The sequence below is a fragment of the Astyanax mexicanus genome, chromosome 20 (assembly GCF_023375975.1).
Source record: "Astyanax mexicanus isolate ESR-SI-001 chromosome 20, AstMex3_surface, whole genome shotgun sequence".
Classification (NCBI taxonomy): domain Eukaryota; kingdom Metazoa; phylum Chordata; class Actinopteri; order Characiformes; family Acestrorhamphidae; genus Astyanax; species Astyanax mexicanus.
In genome coordinates this window covers 11,619,681-11,634,573 of record NC_064427.1, presented here as the reverse complement: position 1 = coordinate 11,634,573, position 14,893 = coordinate 11,619,681, and the positions used below count along the sequence as shown (strand labels likewise).

The following is a 14,893-nucleotide window of genomic DNA, read 5'->3' as shown; positions in this document are numbered from 1 at the left end:
GACAGTGTTTGTTTCTGAATGAAATGTGACATTTGAATTGGTAGTATGTTGTAAAATGATTACATTTGTACTTAATCTGGTAGCTCAGCAGTTCAGCTCTACTTAACTCTACAGCTGTTCAACCCCACCTATTCACTCTACAACAGTATAGTTAATTTAAGTTCTAAGCTCCACCAATTTCGCCTATAGAACCGAGTTCCAGTCTGACTCCGTCTACACTGGTTTATCTGTACCTATTTAGCTAATAGCAGTTAAGCCCTATCCATTAATTCCACAGCAATTTATACTGTCCAATTCAGCCTACAGCAGTATAGCTCATTCTAGCTCAGGTGTTTTAACCTGAACTGCTTGTGGAAATAAGCACAGTATAGGGCAGCCAATCAGAACACTAATTTATATACATATGCAATACTACACCTTCTGATTCAATGTTTTTACTACTTTTTCACATTGTAAATTAATAGTAAAATCATCCAGACTAAGAAGGAACATGTAGTAACGTAAAAATTGTTAAACAAACCAAAACACTCTGTGACATATTTAGATGCTCTTGTCTAGGCTGCTGTTAACTTTCAGTTTCTGAGGCTGGAAACTCTGATTAACTTATCCTGTGCAACTGAGGAAACTCTTGCCTAGGGAAGTCCTGATGACAGCTAGTTTTATGTTTTGATGGTCTTTGCGTCTGCACTTGAGGATAGTTTCAAAGTTCTTGACATTTTTGGATTGACTTAATTTATTTATTTATTCATTTTTTCTTTGTTTATGTGAGTAGTTCTTGCCATAATATGAATTAGTGCTATTTACTGTATACCAACTCTAACTCTTCACAACTTTACAAATGATGCTTTCAAACACCCTAAGAGGGCAAGAGCTTAACTGAAGAGCTGTTAACTGAAAGCTGTTCCAGGTGACTGAGAAAATCCAGCCAATATGTGCAAATCTAAGCAAGAGGATCTAAAATATAAAACATATTCTGTTGTGTTTAACACTTCTTTGTTAACTAAATCATGAAATGCCACTGAATTTAAGACGTGTCCAGGCCAAACTGGTACTGGACTGGAACTGTAATTATTATTATTATTTTTTTTTGGGGATGGTTTAAAGTGAGCTTAATTCTATATGATCTGGATTCATTATGAAAACGCAGAACAATACTGACACCTAGTGGTCTGTTTAAATGGAAAAGCTCTGACAGCAAACGTACTGCAATTAAGCGTCTGTTATTTTCTACAAAACATTCTACTATTCCTCTAAATCATGATAAACAACCTTTCATACACTAAAGAAAAACAAAACATTTATAGAACAAGCTTAATGTAATATAATTAAAGCATATATAATCACAATGAAATGCTAACCCTACACACTATTAATACATATCAAAATACACTAATACAAATGGCCAAGTTAAAAAGTAACGGTGGATGATCTCATCATTGAATCAGAGCTGTGACAGGGTGTTTAGTTTTCGTATATAACTATTTAATTTGTACGAGAACATTTGGGATGTTCCAAAATGGCCCGTTTTAATAAAGGCCGCACGTTCCTCCAAACTGCTGCTGCAGCTCTCCAGGCTCACTCAGATTAGAATACGGGTCACTTTCTCTCAGGAGACACGAGCACAAAATCTCTCTCTCTCTCTCTCTCTCTCTCTCTCTCTCTCTCTCTCTCTCTCTCTCTCTCTCTCTCTCTCTCTCTCTCTCTCTCTCTCTCTTTCGTTGTTAGGTGAGCTTTGAGGGGGACGTTGTTTAAAATTCTCACAATAATTGATATAGGGGATAATAAAATCACCAGGTTAAACAAGGTTATTGTTTATGAATCTCGTTTTTGTTTAGCGATTTGAGAAGTGTTTACCATCCACTTTAGGAGGAGTGAGTAAAGACTGAGGCTCCATCCCATTTCTATTTTTTACTCCTACCTCTTATTTTCGAATATAACCCTTTCTATTTAGACAGAGTTACAGAGGGGAGGGGGTGAAATCCTCCCCTTAAGAATTGGGACAACTCTTCAAGCTCCTGATACAGATTTAGCTATCGCAGTGGAGTGCTAAATTCCAGAAACCTCGCTGCTGGTTAACTAGTTACTTTATGGTATAATAGGTCTTCAGAAAGGGTGCAGGTGGTGCAGAACTTAATTATTATTGTACATGTCTTAATTCTTCTGTGATGTGGAGTTCAAATTAGCTTTTATTTTCTGTTTCACCTTAAATGGTGCAGCCTCCTCCTTCTGGTGCACCATTTAAGGTGGAAAAGGGAATTTAGCTAGCTAACGCTAGAGACCAACTACTGTTACTGAAAGAAATGGCGATAAACATTAAAACTAAACATTAAACTATGATAATTTAGAAGTTACTGTTATTGTAACAAGGACAATTCTCAATTTTGTGGATTTCTTTGTTTATTTGTGCCACAATCTTGCCAGTGACTCTCAAACCCTCTGTTTTCAGTGTGCCTCTGAAAAATCTCAGTTTCAAAGGCCAAGGAGTGAAATAAGATTGAGCCTTTATACAGTAAATAAAAAAACCTGATCTTCCTGAGTTTTGAATAGTTGTCCAGATTCCTAAAAGTAACTGATTAAGTTATGTGCTCATACTTTAGCCTCTTTTACGAAAAAGCTGAAAACATATCTGTTTACCTAAGCATTCCACAATAATTAACTTGCTCTGCTTTGCACATTGTTAGTACTTAATTTCTTGTAGTATTTTTTGTTCATTACTTACATATTCTTTTAATTATAATATCTTGTCATTGTCTTGAACATTGTTCTGTATCATATCTTAAATTTATTTTTTATATTTAAATTGTATTTATTGTAATTCTGTTAGAAATGTCTTTCTAGTTGTAATGCCACTTTTATTCTAATTCATTTAGTTAATTTTCTTTATTTTCTTTATTATTTTATTCTTTATTTATTTTATTGTTTTGGTTATATTTAAATCATGTTTTATCCATACTTTATTCTTATTTTATTTTTGTTTCCATTTTTATTGTTATTGGTTATGTGACTGTGTATTTTTTAGTTTGTATTAAAAGTGCTATATAAATAAACTTGCCTTGTCTTGCCTTACGGTAGTTAATGTATGAACAGGCTAAAATATAATATAAACATATACATATTTCACTTTTCTCCACAGTATTGATCGATTACTGGTAATCTGCAGCAGAGCTGCAATGCAGCTTTCTTGAGATGTGGGTGGGGTGTGAGATCAAACCCCACCTTCTCATTCCCAAGGACGTTTTTGATTGGTTTTCGTAAAACAGAGCAACTGCTGTGATTGGTGGAAGCGGTTTCCCATGGTGACGGACACTGCCCAGCAGCAGTGGGAATGCTAAGCTAACGCACTGCTAACGGCTGCAGGAGGAGGAATATCGGTGACTGAACTGTGACAGTTAATGTTGATGTAGAGGTTTTATACAGAATATCGCCCGCTGAGAGTCACACTGCGAGGTAACGCCAAACTCTTCACACCTTAATTTCCAGAGAAACATTTAATGTAAGCTAGCCAGCGTTAGCTAGCTAACTGAGTCGTAGCTATGCTATGCTAAAGGTAGACACTGTTTATAAGCCGTGTGGGTGAACTCGAGCTCTAATCAATCGATTTATCTGATTGAAATCGGGATTAACCCTAATTCAGCGCCGTATCGCTTTAGTTGAGTGTAATTTATATATTTCTTTGTTTTCCTCCAGATAGTTTAGCCTGATTTGGCGGCGTTTATATAGCGTTATCTGCTTCTAGTAGTTCTGAACTGATATAAATCGCGTGGTTTAGCGTGCAAATAGATTAAACTCTGCTTTAATATGTTGCTCTTTTTATTTTAATTACTTTAGGGGTGCTTTTTACAACAGTCTGGGTTGTAGCTTGAAGTCAGACTGTCTTTAAGCTTAGGAAACAAGCAAACTAACATCCAAACTTAAAAGCTTAATTTAATCAGGCCTTGCCCTGAATCTGTTTGTTTGTTTGTTTGTTTTAGATAATTCATTCAGAGCACTAAGCTGTATTTTCCACAGTTGTTCACAATTAATTAGGAATAATCTGCTGTGTCTTTTGCTTTAAGGTGAATTTTTAAATACCAATATCAAAACAATACCTTTGCTGCACGTGCTTGTTGTAGTGGTCAGGTCTTAGGTTTGCATACTGATGGTGCTTAACAAGCTTTGTCAATAGTGGTCTGTTGTTTTACCTCAGACATGAATTTCACCCAATCATCTTATCTTGTTCTTTTCTCTTTTCTGATCAGCTCATCTGGGGTCTGTTCACAAGGACCATAGGTTATCTTCAAATACTAATAAAACTGGCTGACATGGATGAGCAGAGTGTAGAGGTAGGTTGAATGTGTGTTTTTTTTTGGTTCAGGCTTTATATTGCATTATTATAAGTTGCTTGGTAATATGGAGCATGTCAATTCAGCTTTCTGGATGACCTCAATTAAGTCCTATTTGGGACTAAATTGCAATTATGGTTATAGTGATTCACACAGAAGTAGTCCAGATTCAGGGTCTGGGAAATTGGGCCATCATGTTTACAGATAAAACATTGTCAGTTTAGGTTGTCTGGAGATTGTAAATTACAGCTGATTACAGTTTTGCAACTAGTTTTTTTGTGTTTCTGAGAAATGTAAACAGATCATTCAGTGCATTAACACCACTGACAGTAAAAGTAACATTGATTTTCTTAGTAGTGTAATCTGAGCTAAGGTGTCAAGTAGAAATACTTAATTACCTTACTTAAGTAAAAATGTTACACAAATATCTAAACTTTTTACTCCTTACAATTAAAAAATACTTGTTACTTCTAGTTAATTTCAGCTCATTTTCATTCCAGCTTCTCATCATTCACATACAGACGTATGTAGCCTAGTGTGAAGATGATCCGTGCCGAGACTCAACTAAGCTTCTTAAATATGTTTGCATTTATTTTCAGTGGGCATATATGCAGCTGAACAGGGAGCCTAGTGCATCTCAAATTTATCAACATTAACATTTTAATATAACATTATAGTCATCATGGTTTAAAAAAAAATGTGTTTTGGGGAGTGGTGGGATGTGGGGTGAAGGTTTTGTCCTTAAAGGCATTTTCCTTACATTAATTTTTGTTTTATACTTACAGTAGTTTTGAAACAAATAAGCGTCTATGACAGGTCAGATTATGGTGGCAAAAGGCCTAGGTCTGAGCATCTTTACAATGGCAGGTCTTTTGGAACGTCCCTGAATAAACCATGTTTAACAGCAACAAGGTCATTAGTTCAATTATGCAATCCATTACAGGATCCAAATTACAGGACTTAAAATATCTTTTGCTAACATATTGGAGCTAAATACCACAGGGTGCCTTCAGAAGTCTTCTGAGTCATTTGTAACCTCAAATGATTAGATATATTACCCAACCCACCCAGTAGGATTCCCCCTATTACTAGCAATGCCACAATACCAGGGGGGTGAAGACTAGCACAAGCCTCCTCCAATACATGTGAATTCAGCCACTGCTGCAGATGCAGCATTGCCGAGTAGCATGACAGCACACTCAGACAATAGTGCAGCCACTCGGTTCTGATACGTCAGCTCATAGATGGCTTGTGCTGATTGACATCACCCTTTGGAGTGATGTGGGAAGAGAGCACCATCTACCCACCCAGAGAGAGCAAGGCCAGTTGTGCTCTTTCAGGGCTCCAGTAGCTGATGGCAAGCCACTAACAGGATTCGAACATGGTTGCATGCATTTGTCATATAATGATGTATGTTTTATTTATCTCCTTTTAGAGTATAGCGGAGGTGTTCCGCTGCTTCATCTGTATGGAGAAGCTGCGAGATGCTCGCCTCTGCCCTCACTGCTCCAAACTCTGCTGTTTCAGCTGCATACGGGTTTGTGTACACACACACACACACACACACACACACACACACACACACATAGAGGGAAGTGTTACACAAAGCTTGATTTTTTTATTTTGTTACATAGCTTAAGTTAGATTGTGCAGTAAGAATGTCCTTTAACTTCAACTTTTTTTTTTTTTTTTTTAATTGAGTTTTCTGGCTAAACTGAGAAAACTTACTTTGTGAAATACCTGCCCAGGGCTGAACAGTTGTTATTGGAATAACTGCACAACTGTCTGTAAGCAAGCACAATTTAGCAAGGTGTTTGTGTCATCCACAAGAAGGTAATGGTAATGTAAAGTATGGCGGTGGCACAAACAGTAATACATTTTATAAAAAGGACATGAATCAGATTCCAGTGCACATGCATAGGACTCTCTCATAGTGAGAAAGCCAGTAAGCAAACAACAGAGAGATTAATTCAGGTTTTGCACCTTACCAATTCAGCAAAACCATACCTTTCTGATTACCCTACCAGCCAACAGGCCTGATTAACAGCTGCAGACTGATAAATAATTGACTGCAATACACATAATTATTCTAGATTATAAAAAAAAAAAAATAGAGCACAGACCCTTATTAGTAGCGTCAGCTAGACATAAAGGTCAAACACAAAATCAAATTTAACTTTCATACAATAGATGATGCTTATATTTGACTAATTTGCAAAACCAAAATAAATCCAGTAGACCTCATGCCGAATTATGATCCTTAAATTACGGACAATTAATAGTAGTTACCTTAGTAGAGATATTCAAGTCACATGTAAGTGAAATTTACAAAGAGAAGACCAGACTACTTTTGAAGCACATTTCTTAAAAAATCTAAAGAACCGCTGTGTCACAAAAAATAATGCCATTGTCAAGAAATAACGTTTAAAATAATTGTATTATTAAATATTAAAGACTTAATTTATGAACAGGGTTATGGCTGCCAGTGTCAGTGCTGTAAAGCTGATCGCAATCACAGTGTGCAGTAGTATAATTGTTGGAGATGGGAATCACTGCAGGCCTCACAGTGTGATCCTACTGCAGTGTTGAAAGATTTACGATGTGCTCAATATTGCAATATGACGTATTGCAGTAAATTATGATTTTTTTTTTTTTCACTGCAGATGAAAAAGTGTTGTTTTATCTAATCAGTCTTTTCTCATTTCATATCATGTATTTTTTTTTTCATACAAGCAAAACTTAAAGTTGCACTTGCTTTAATCCACCAGCAGATGAATGCATTGTCAGGAGACCAGCCGACTCTTATTAGTGTTTCTCTTAGTTTACCAAGGGTAGATTATTTTATACATGTTAAATATCAATTACTTTACCCCAATCTTTGATACAAAAAGTGCATTAGTAACATATGGTAAAAATATGGTAAATATTCTTGCTTTAATAAATATCGCAATGTATATTGCAGGAATAAAAAACAAGTGCAAGTATTATTTCCAGTATTGTGCAGCCATAGTCATGATAATAATAAAATAGTATAAATATAATTTTATCTGTATTTTATCCTTTAATTTGAAGATATTATCTGGTTTTGTGGTTTCTCTCTTGCTCTTATGTGTGCGTCTGTGTGTGTTACAGCGCTGGCTGACTGAGCAGAGAGCCCAGTGTCCGCACTGCCGGTAGGTCCTGCTGAAATGGTCCTGTAATGGGATGGTACACTAGCCTGATGCTGAAGAATTAGATATTGATTTTCTTTTTATTTGTTTGTTTGTGTCTGTTTTCTTTTGGAGCTCGTTTTAGTAAGGCATTGATCAGTTACAGTTCTAAAACTAAACATTTATCACACATCTACAGAAGTACACACAGTAACACAGAGTATAGATAATTCAAACCATTAAAACTTTTTAAAAAGGAAATTCTGTTTGTAAATAACAGTTTTCATGATGCCATAAATTACCAACTAATTCACACTGAAGATACAATCAGAGCATATACCTTGAATTGAGAGTAAAGTAATTTCTATGAATAATGTGTATATGAATAATGTAATGTGTGTGTGTGTGTGTGTGTGTGTGTGTGTGTGTGTGTAGAGCTCCACTGCAGCTTCGGGAGTTAGTGAACTGTCGCTGGGCAGAGGAGGTGACCCAGCAGCTGGACACACTGCAGCTGTGTAACCTCACCAAACATGAAGAAAACGACAAAGACAAGTGGGCCTCACTCTACACTGAATGTGCACTTTACACCAAGATCAGATGCTTTCCATTTAAAAATAATTTGAATCTGGAAATGCTTTTATACACTAAACTTTTATGCACACTCCTTTTAATGAGTGAAATTCAGCTGCTTTAAAGAGCCACTAAACCCTTAACTATATTTTTTCCATTAATAGCTAAATTTTGTTATAATGTTGTTTTTTTTTTATAAACATTTCATAATTTTTAAAAAGCTCTTTTATTGTGGTAAATTCCGCCCCTTCTGCGCCCACTCAGGTTCAAATGTGATATAGGTGAGGATGATATCTGTGGGTACGCAGACATATCACAAAGTGCTGATCAGTCAATCCATAAAACAGCCCCCCTGCTGAAGTCCAACCATTTGGGTCTCACTGCTGTCAGTGGCACACAATCAGCCCTCTCTCCTGTCCTGCCTCTAAACCCATACATCACCCAGTGCCCCTCCCAAACTACCCCTCTCATTTTTTTTAGCATTTTTTAAATTTGAGGAGAGGGTGGAGGGTTTAGTGCCCCTTTAGGCAGCATAGCTCTTTACACGCAGCTTGTTTACACGCACTGACCATTAGAATGAGTTTCTTACCTTAACAAATGCTTTTATTGTGGTAATTTCCGTCTCTGCAGTGCCCTCCCAGGTTCAACTGTTCTATAGGCGAGGATGGTGTGACAATATGCATATCAATCAATCAATAATAATAATAATAATAATAATAGTATTTTTGCATTGACTAACAGCACACCTATGCTCCCTCTCAGCATGTGTACATATTGCATTTTTTCTCTTTTGTGGTAAATTAATATTAAGTGATTTATTATATAACATAAATGGTTGTTAGTGTAATAACTGCAATTTCCCTCTGGGATTAATAAAGTATTTCTAAACTAATGATCTGTAGGTTGTTTAGAATGCAGATCTGCAGCCCTGATGACCTTAATGTATAAGTTTAGAGACTATGAAAATACTTCTTTCACACTTCTGTGTTGGTTAAGGCAGAAGCATGAATAGCAGCTTTATATGATTTCTGGTGTACTGCTCGCTCTTAAATTCTCCAATAATTCAATTAACTGAACTCAGCTGAGAAGCTCTGCTTATTACGTGATATTTTAAAGAAGAAATCAATAGAACCCAGAGTAAAACTAAAGTGGAGTCACCCAACAATCAGACCAGCATTCACCAGCCTTTAATTTAAAATTAAATTAAAACAGTGATAAAAAACTATAACCTCAGCATCAACATTAATTTTAACAGCATTTATTTAGATTATTATCAGTGGGGGTCATCAGCAGCGTGTGTTGGTGAATAGTTTAATGTAGAAATACCACAATGTGTGATTAAGTTGGGGAACCTGCTGCTTTTTTTCCTCCAGAATGAAGCTCTGTAAGCATTATTGTATAATTCTGCCTATTAAAAGATGTGATGTTCAAAAAGAAATGCTCTAAGAACTCATCTGCGGTCTGAATGCAGCTGCTGTTGCTAAGCTCAAGTAATCAGTGCTGCTCTGTGCAGCAGGGAACTGCAGTGCTGCAGGAGGCGTGCAAGATCACACACGGGTCTAAAGTATTAATCTTTAGCATGACGCCGTATTCCCAACACACTAGCCTTTAGTTTGTGCTGGGGGAACGTCCAAAAATGTATCCGTGCTTCTTTTAGCTGTCCTGAATCATAGTAAAGGTGATTGAGGGTGCCTGAAAAGAAGAAGGCAGAAGTATGATAATTCTACTATTTAGAGCCGGACGTGATGACGCAGCAACTGTGAAAAAGGTCTATCGCCCCATCGTTGGGCTGTAGAACAGAAACCCAGAAATAACCCAGTTTCAGTTGTTGTTTTTGGCTCTGCAGAGCAATATAAATCTACAAGTTTATTAACATGATCTGGTTTTCTTACAGATGTGAAAACCATCACGAGAAGCTGAGTGTGTTTTGCTGGACCTGTAAGAAGTGCATCTGTCACCAGTGTGCTCTCTGGGGAGGAATGGTACAAAATTAATGTCCTACATTTTTTTTTGCAACCTCTCTTTATTAACAGAGTAACTTGCAACCCAATTGCCTACACTTGCAGACATGTTCTGCAGTGGACAGTGACGAGATGAAAACGAGATCCATGCAGTTGCAGAATGAATATTTACCTGTTTCTAATAACGATTTAATAATAAGTATTAAAGGTGCTAAAACTCTATTCTGCTGTGTTTTTTTCAGCACGGAGGACACACGTTTAAACCCCTGGCTGAAATCTATGAGCAGCATGTGACAAAGGTCAACGAGGAGGTGGCCAAACTCCGCCGCCGGCTCATGGAGCTCATCAGTCTTGTACAGGAAGTGGTGGGTGATCACATATATAGTATCTAATGCACAGAAACCTCATCCTTTGTTATAAATTTTCATGTATAACAAAACTAAATATATGACACTTTGATATGATGTAAAGTAGTCAGTGTACAGCTTGTGTAACAGTATAAATTTGCTGGGATCAAAAGTGAGCACAATCCGTAGTGAAAATGTCCAAATTGTGCCTGCAGTGTCAATATTTTATGTGGCTACCATTGTTAATAGAGCTGGTGGATGTTGCAGACCTTGAACTTTGAGAATGCCCCACATATGCTCAATAGGGTTTGGAGACATGCGTAGCAAGTCCAGCACCTTTATATTTAGCTTCCTCTACAAAGCAGTTGTCATCCTGTAGGTATGTTTGGTGGCGTTATTATATTGAAAAACTGCGGCCCAGTTCCTGAAGGTAGAGGATCATGCTCTGCTTTAGAATGTCACAGTACATGTTAAAATCCAGCTCCCCAGTGCTGGAAGCACTCATACAGCCCCAGACCATGATTCTACCACCACCATGCTTAACTGTAAACAAGGGACAGTTGCCTAGGTACTCGGCACCAAGAAGCTGCCGCACATGCTGGACACATGAATCTGAGCCAAACAGGTTTATCTTCAGCAAACTGTTTGCAGGCTTTCTTGTGCATCAGAAAGAGACTTTATTTTAGGTCAGTGCCATGCAGACAGTGTTGATGCAGTGTGTGGCGTATAATTTTTTTAAAGACAGCCACAGGATATTACGCTGAACACGTGGACTCAACTTCTTTGTTTGACCCTGGAGAGGCCTGTTCTGAGTGGAACCTGTTCTGGAAAACTGCTGTATGACCCTGGCCACGGTTCTGTATCTTAATTCTAGAATATTAGCAAACCTTTTATAACCTTTTATTTAAGCCATTTTTACTTAGGGGTGTAGTCACTTTTGTTGCAAGTGGTTTAGATATTAATGGCAGTGTGTTAAGTTATTTTAAAGGCACAGACAATTTACACTCTTATACAAGCTGTGCACAGACTACTTTACGTTGTGTCAAAGTGTCATATTTTCATTGTTGTCCCATGAAAAGATATAATAAAACATTTTAAAAGACGATGGGTTTAATCGCTTTTGTGAGATAACCCCAGTAACTTAGCATTAGAGTTATAATGCTAATGATGATGTTATTTTGGCAGACTATCATCTAAAAAAATGTTATTTGTGAGTACATACTCCTGGTGCATTATTAGCCCAGGTTAGTAGTACATGATGATTAACTGAAGGCTGATAATGGCTGAGGATTATTATTATTAGTCCAGCCAGACAGCACTTTAGCACACAGCAATAATAAATGAGGCTAAATTTATTTTTTAGTATTCAAGAAGTGCCTCATGTAGTTCGTTTAATAACTGCAGCAGTGCAGCTTAAATATTCGAACTACATTACATTCTCTAATGCTCTGTTCTCTCTTCTTTTTTTCTCTTGAATTTTATATAATTATACTTGGAGTGACAAAAAATAATAAAGCCACTAGGGGGCACTGCAGTTCTCTAAATTTCGATTTTGTTGCCTATTAAACGCACTTTAAATAATATGTTGATTTGTAGAACGGTCCAACTGGGCTGTTCAGTAGTTTATTATTCATTATTATGACACTGATCTTGTAATACTAAAATCACAGAAGAATGTGTTATCTAAAGAAGCCTATTGTGGGTTAATGTGCTGTAAAATGAACTCTCATGTGTGTTCATCAGGAGAAGAATGTGGAAGCGGTGCGTGGAGCGAAGGACGAGCGAGTGCGGGAGATCAGGAATGCTGTAGAGATGATGATTGCTCGTCTGGATAATCAGCTCAAGAACAAACTCATCACATTGATGGGTATCTCTGACCTCTTTACGTTGCCCCTGCATATTTTATGCTGTTAATGATTATTTCAGGTTGGTAAAATGTGTCTGTTTAACAGGTCAGAAGACATCTCTCACTCAGGAGACTGAGCTGCTTGAGTCTTTGCTGCAGGAGGTGGAGCACCAGGTGGGGGGATCCACAGACGTGGTGAAAAAACACACCCACACATTCTTTTAAGAAGATTATTGGTCGACTATACATTTTTATTACACTAGAAACAAAAAAGTTTTACTGCGTATTTTTCTTGGATTGTTTGTTTGTATTTTTTTCCATACTGTCCTGCCAAAACAGTATTACACCAATCCAATTATTTGATTTAGCAAAGCTAATTTAGCAACAAGTTCTAGTGGATGTTTTTCTAAAAGCCATTGCGCATCAAATCATATATAGCAAAATCTGTCACTGGCGGTTATACACTTGTGATGTTGATTTGTAAATTTAAATTGTTGTGCCAAAATATTATAGCAGAATATGACTAATGCTGCTGTTGTGTTTCTGTGTTTCTCACAGCTGCGATCCTGCAGTAAGAGTGAGTTGATTTCTAAAAGTCCAGAGATCCTGCTGATGTTCCAGCAGGTTCACAGGAAGCCCATGCAGTCTTTTGTCACAACACCTGTACCGCCGGACTTCACCAGGTAACCAAACACCCCACACTGCACAAGCAGGGCAATTGTGATACATACAGTGGCTTGCAAAAGTATTCAATTTTTCAAATTTTGTCACCTTAAAACCACAAGCTTGAATGTATTTAATAGAGATTTAAGTAATAAACCAACACAAAGTAGCACATAATTTTAAAGTGAAATGAAAATGATGCATTGTTTTTAAAAAATTATATAAAATAAAAATCTGAATAGTGTGACTTCGATGATTGTCTGATGATCCTAGACTCATTGGCTATCAGAGACTAATACTAAAGACTGAACTCAAGCCCAACTAAGAATTAACTTAGCTGTTTTTTTTAACTGATCACCCTCTCTCTCTCCCACCTTTCAACAGTGAGCTTGTTCCTGCTTATGAGTCCAGCACCTTTGTTCTAGCAAACTTCAGGTAGGAGTTTTCTTCATTTTTGTCGCTAGGCTCTGCCCAGAAAAATATTGCTCTGTTTACAGCTTACAAAATGCAGGGGAAACTGTAACGTGTCTCAGTTTATCGCATATTAGCTTGGATTTAAGTTAAAGCAATGTGATTTGAGAGATGTGTGTGTGTGTGTGTGTGTGTGTGTGTGTGTGTGTGTGTGTGTGTGTTTATGCAGTACCTTGAGGCAGAGAGCAGACCCTGTATACAGCCCTCCACTCCAGGTGTCCGGACTTTGCTGGAGACTGAAGGTTTACCCTGTAAGACCTTTATATTTTTCTGTTTATTTACTGCCTGGTAAAAAAAAGGTTGCCACTTGATTTTAAGTAAGCAAATGATCTGGGGTTGCTGCAGTTGGTCAAGTCAGCTGACTTCCTGAATATACTGAATATAGACCAGGTTATTCCATCAATGGATTTTTTTTGTGAAAGAGTGATTCAGGGAGCATGAGATCACCATTTTCACACATGGATTGTTCACCACAGAGTCCAGACCTTAACCTCATTGAGAATCTTTGGGATGTGCTGCATGGAGAAGGTTTTGTGCAGCGGTTGGTCAGACTCTACCATCATCAATGCGGCTGCAAGATCTTGAAGAAACATTAAGGCAACACTGGATTGAAATAAGTCTTGTAACATTGCAGAAGCTTATTGAAACAATGCCACAGTTAATCTGTGCTGCAATCAAAGCTAAAGACGGTCCAACCAAATATTAGTGCCTTTTTTTGTGACTTTCAGTGATTGAGAATGAATTAAATTATTTGTTATTTTAATGATCACAAATGAAAACTACAAGGGAAGGAGGACTAAATGATGGAAATGTTATTCACTTGATGTCCCAAATCTTACACGAGTAAAATAAACACAGACAACGAGGGATTAAAACAGAGCAGTGCTGTTGCTAAATACATAGGTAAGTAGGGTACATAGTGTATGCTTTTGAGACATTAGATCAGTCAATCAGAGGAATCTGCTGCACCATTTAAGGTAGAATGGGTAATTGTTAAAAAAAACCCTATCCAGATAAACCTTCCCATCCAGATAAAGTGAATTTAAATGTGACTTTATGAGAAATATAAACATATACCATTCCGACACCCTATTGGTTTATACAATCATACCTGCACATGTCACACCCACACTAAAGCAAGAACATAGCAGACATATGTAGCCTAGTATGAAGATGATTCGTGCAGATTTAAGAGAACTCGAGCCGAACGTCCAACTAAGCTTCTCTAATATATTAATTTACATTTTACTAAAATACATTAATTCACAAGCTTTTGTCCTTATTGGCATTTCCCCCTTACATTACTTTTACTTTTATACTTTAAGTAGTTTTGAAACCAGTACCAGTACACTTTTACCTAAATAATACTTCTACAGAAGTATTTTTAGTATTTTTAAACTCTAGTATCTAAATTTCTACCTCAGTAATGAATGGGAAAACGTTCAACACATTTTGACATTGATTATGATTTGAAGGGCAAAGTCTGTTTTTAATGTTTTAGCAGTAGGGTGACTGATAAGATATAACCATTTTACCTTCCAGAATGTTGATTTACAGGTAATAA

The 14,893-nt window shown here is 37.0% G+C and overlaps 1 protein-coding gene across 2 annotated transcripts in view; it reads left to right on the top strand.

Moving 5' to 3' along the window:
• The first annotated feature begins 3,290 nt into the window (after window positions 1-3,290).
• The window catches only part of trim37 (tripartite motif containing 37), a 29,693-nt gene continuing 18,090 nt past the window's right edge, over window positions 3,291-14,893 (top strand). Inside the window, exons 1-12 of one of the 2 annotated variants that reach the window (XM_049468531.1) lie at window positions 3,291-3,447; window positions 4,239-4,322; window positions 5,758-5,859; window positions 7,455-7,495; window positions 7,907-8,023; window positions 9,936-10,023; window positions 10,245-10,367; window positions 12,093-12,216; window positions 12,302-12,390; window positions 12,754-12,878; window positions 13,243-13,293; window positions 13,499-13,580. In XM_049468531.1, the coding sequence (XP_049324488.1) occupies window positions 4,302-4,322; window positions 5,758-5,859; window positions 7,455-7,495; window positions 7,907-8,023; window positions 9,936-10,023; window positions 10,245-10,367; window positions 12,093-12,216; window positions 12,302-12,390; window positions 12,754-12,878; window positions 13,243-13,293; window positions 13,499-13,580 (963 nt within the window). In that variant the 5' untranslated portion in view covers window positions 3,291-3,447; window positions 4,239-4,301. The remainder of the gene's footprint in view (window positions 3,448-4,238; window positions 4,323-5,757; window positions 5,860-7,454; window positions 7,496-7,906; window positions 8,024-9,935; window positions 10,024-10,244; window positions 10,368-12,092; window positions 12,217-12,301; window positions 12,391-12,753; window positions 12,879-13,242; window positions 13,294-13,498; window positions 13,581-14,893) is intronic. The other variant, XM_007259436.4, reaches the window with a different exon arrangement.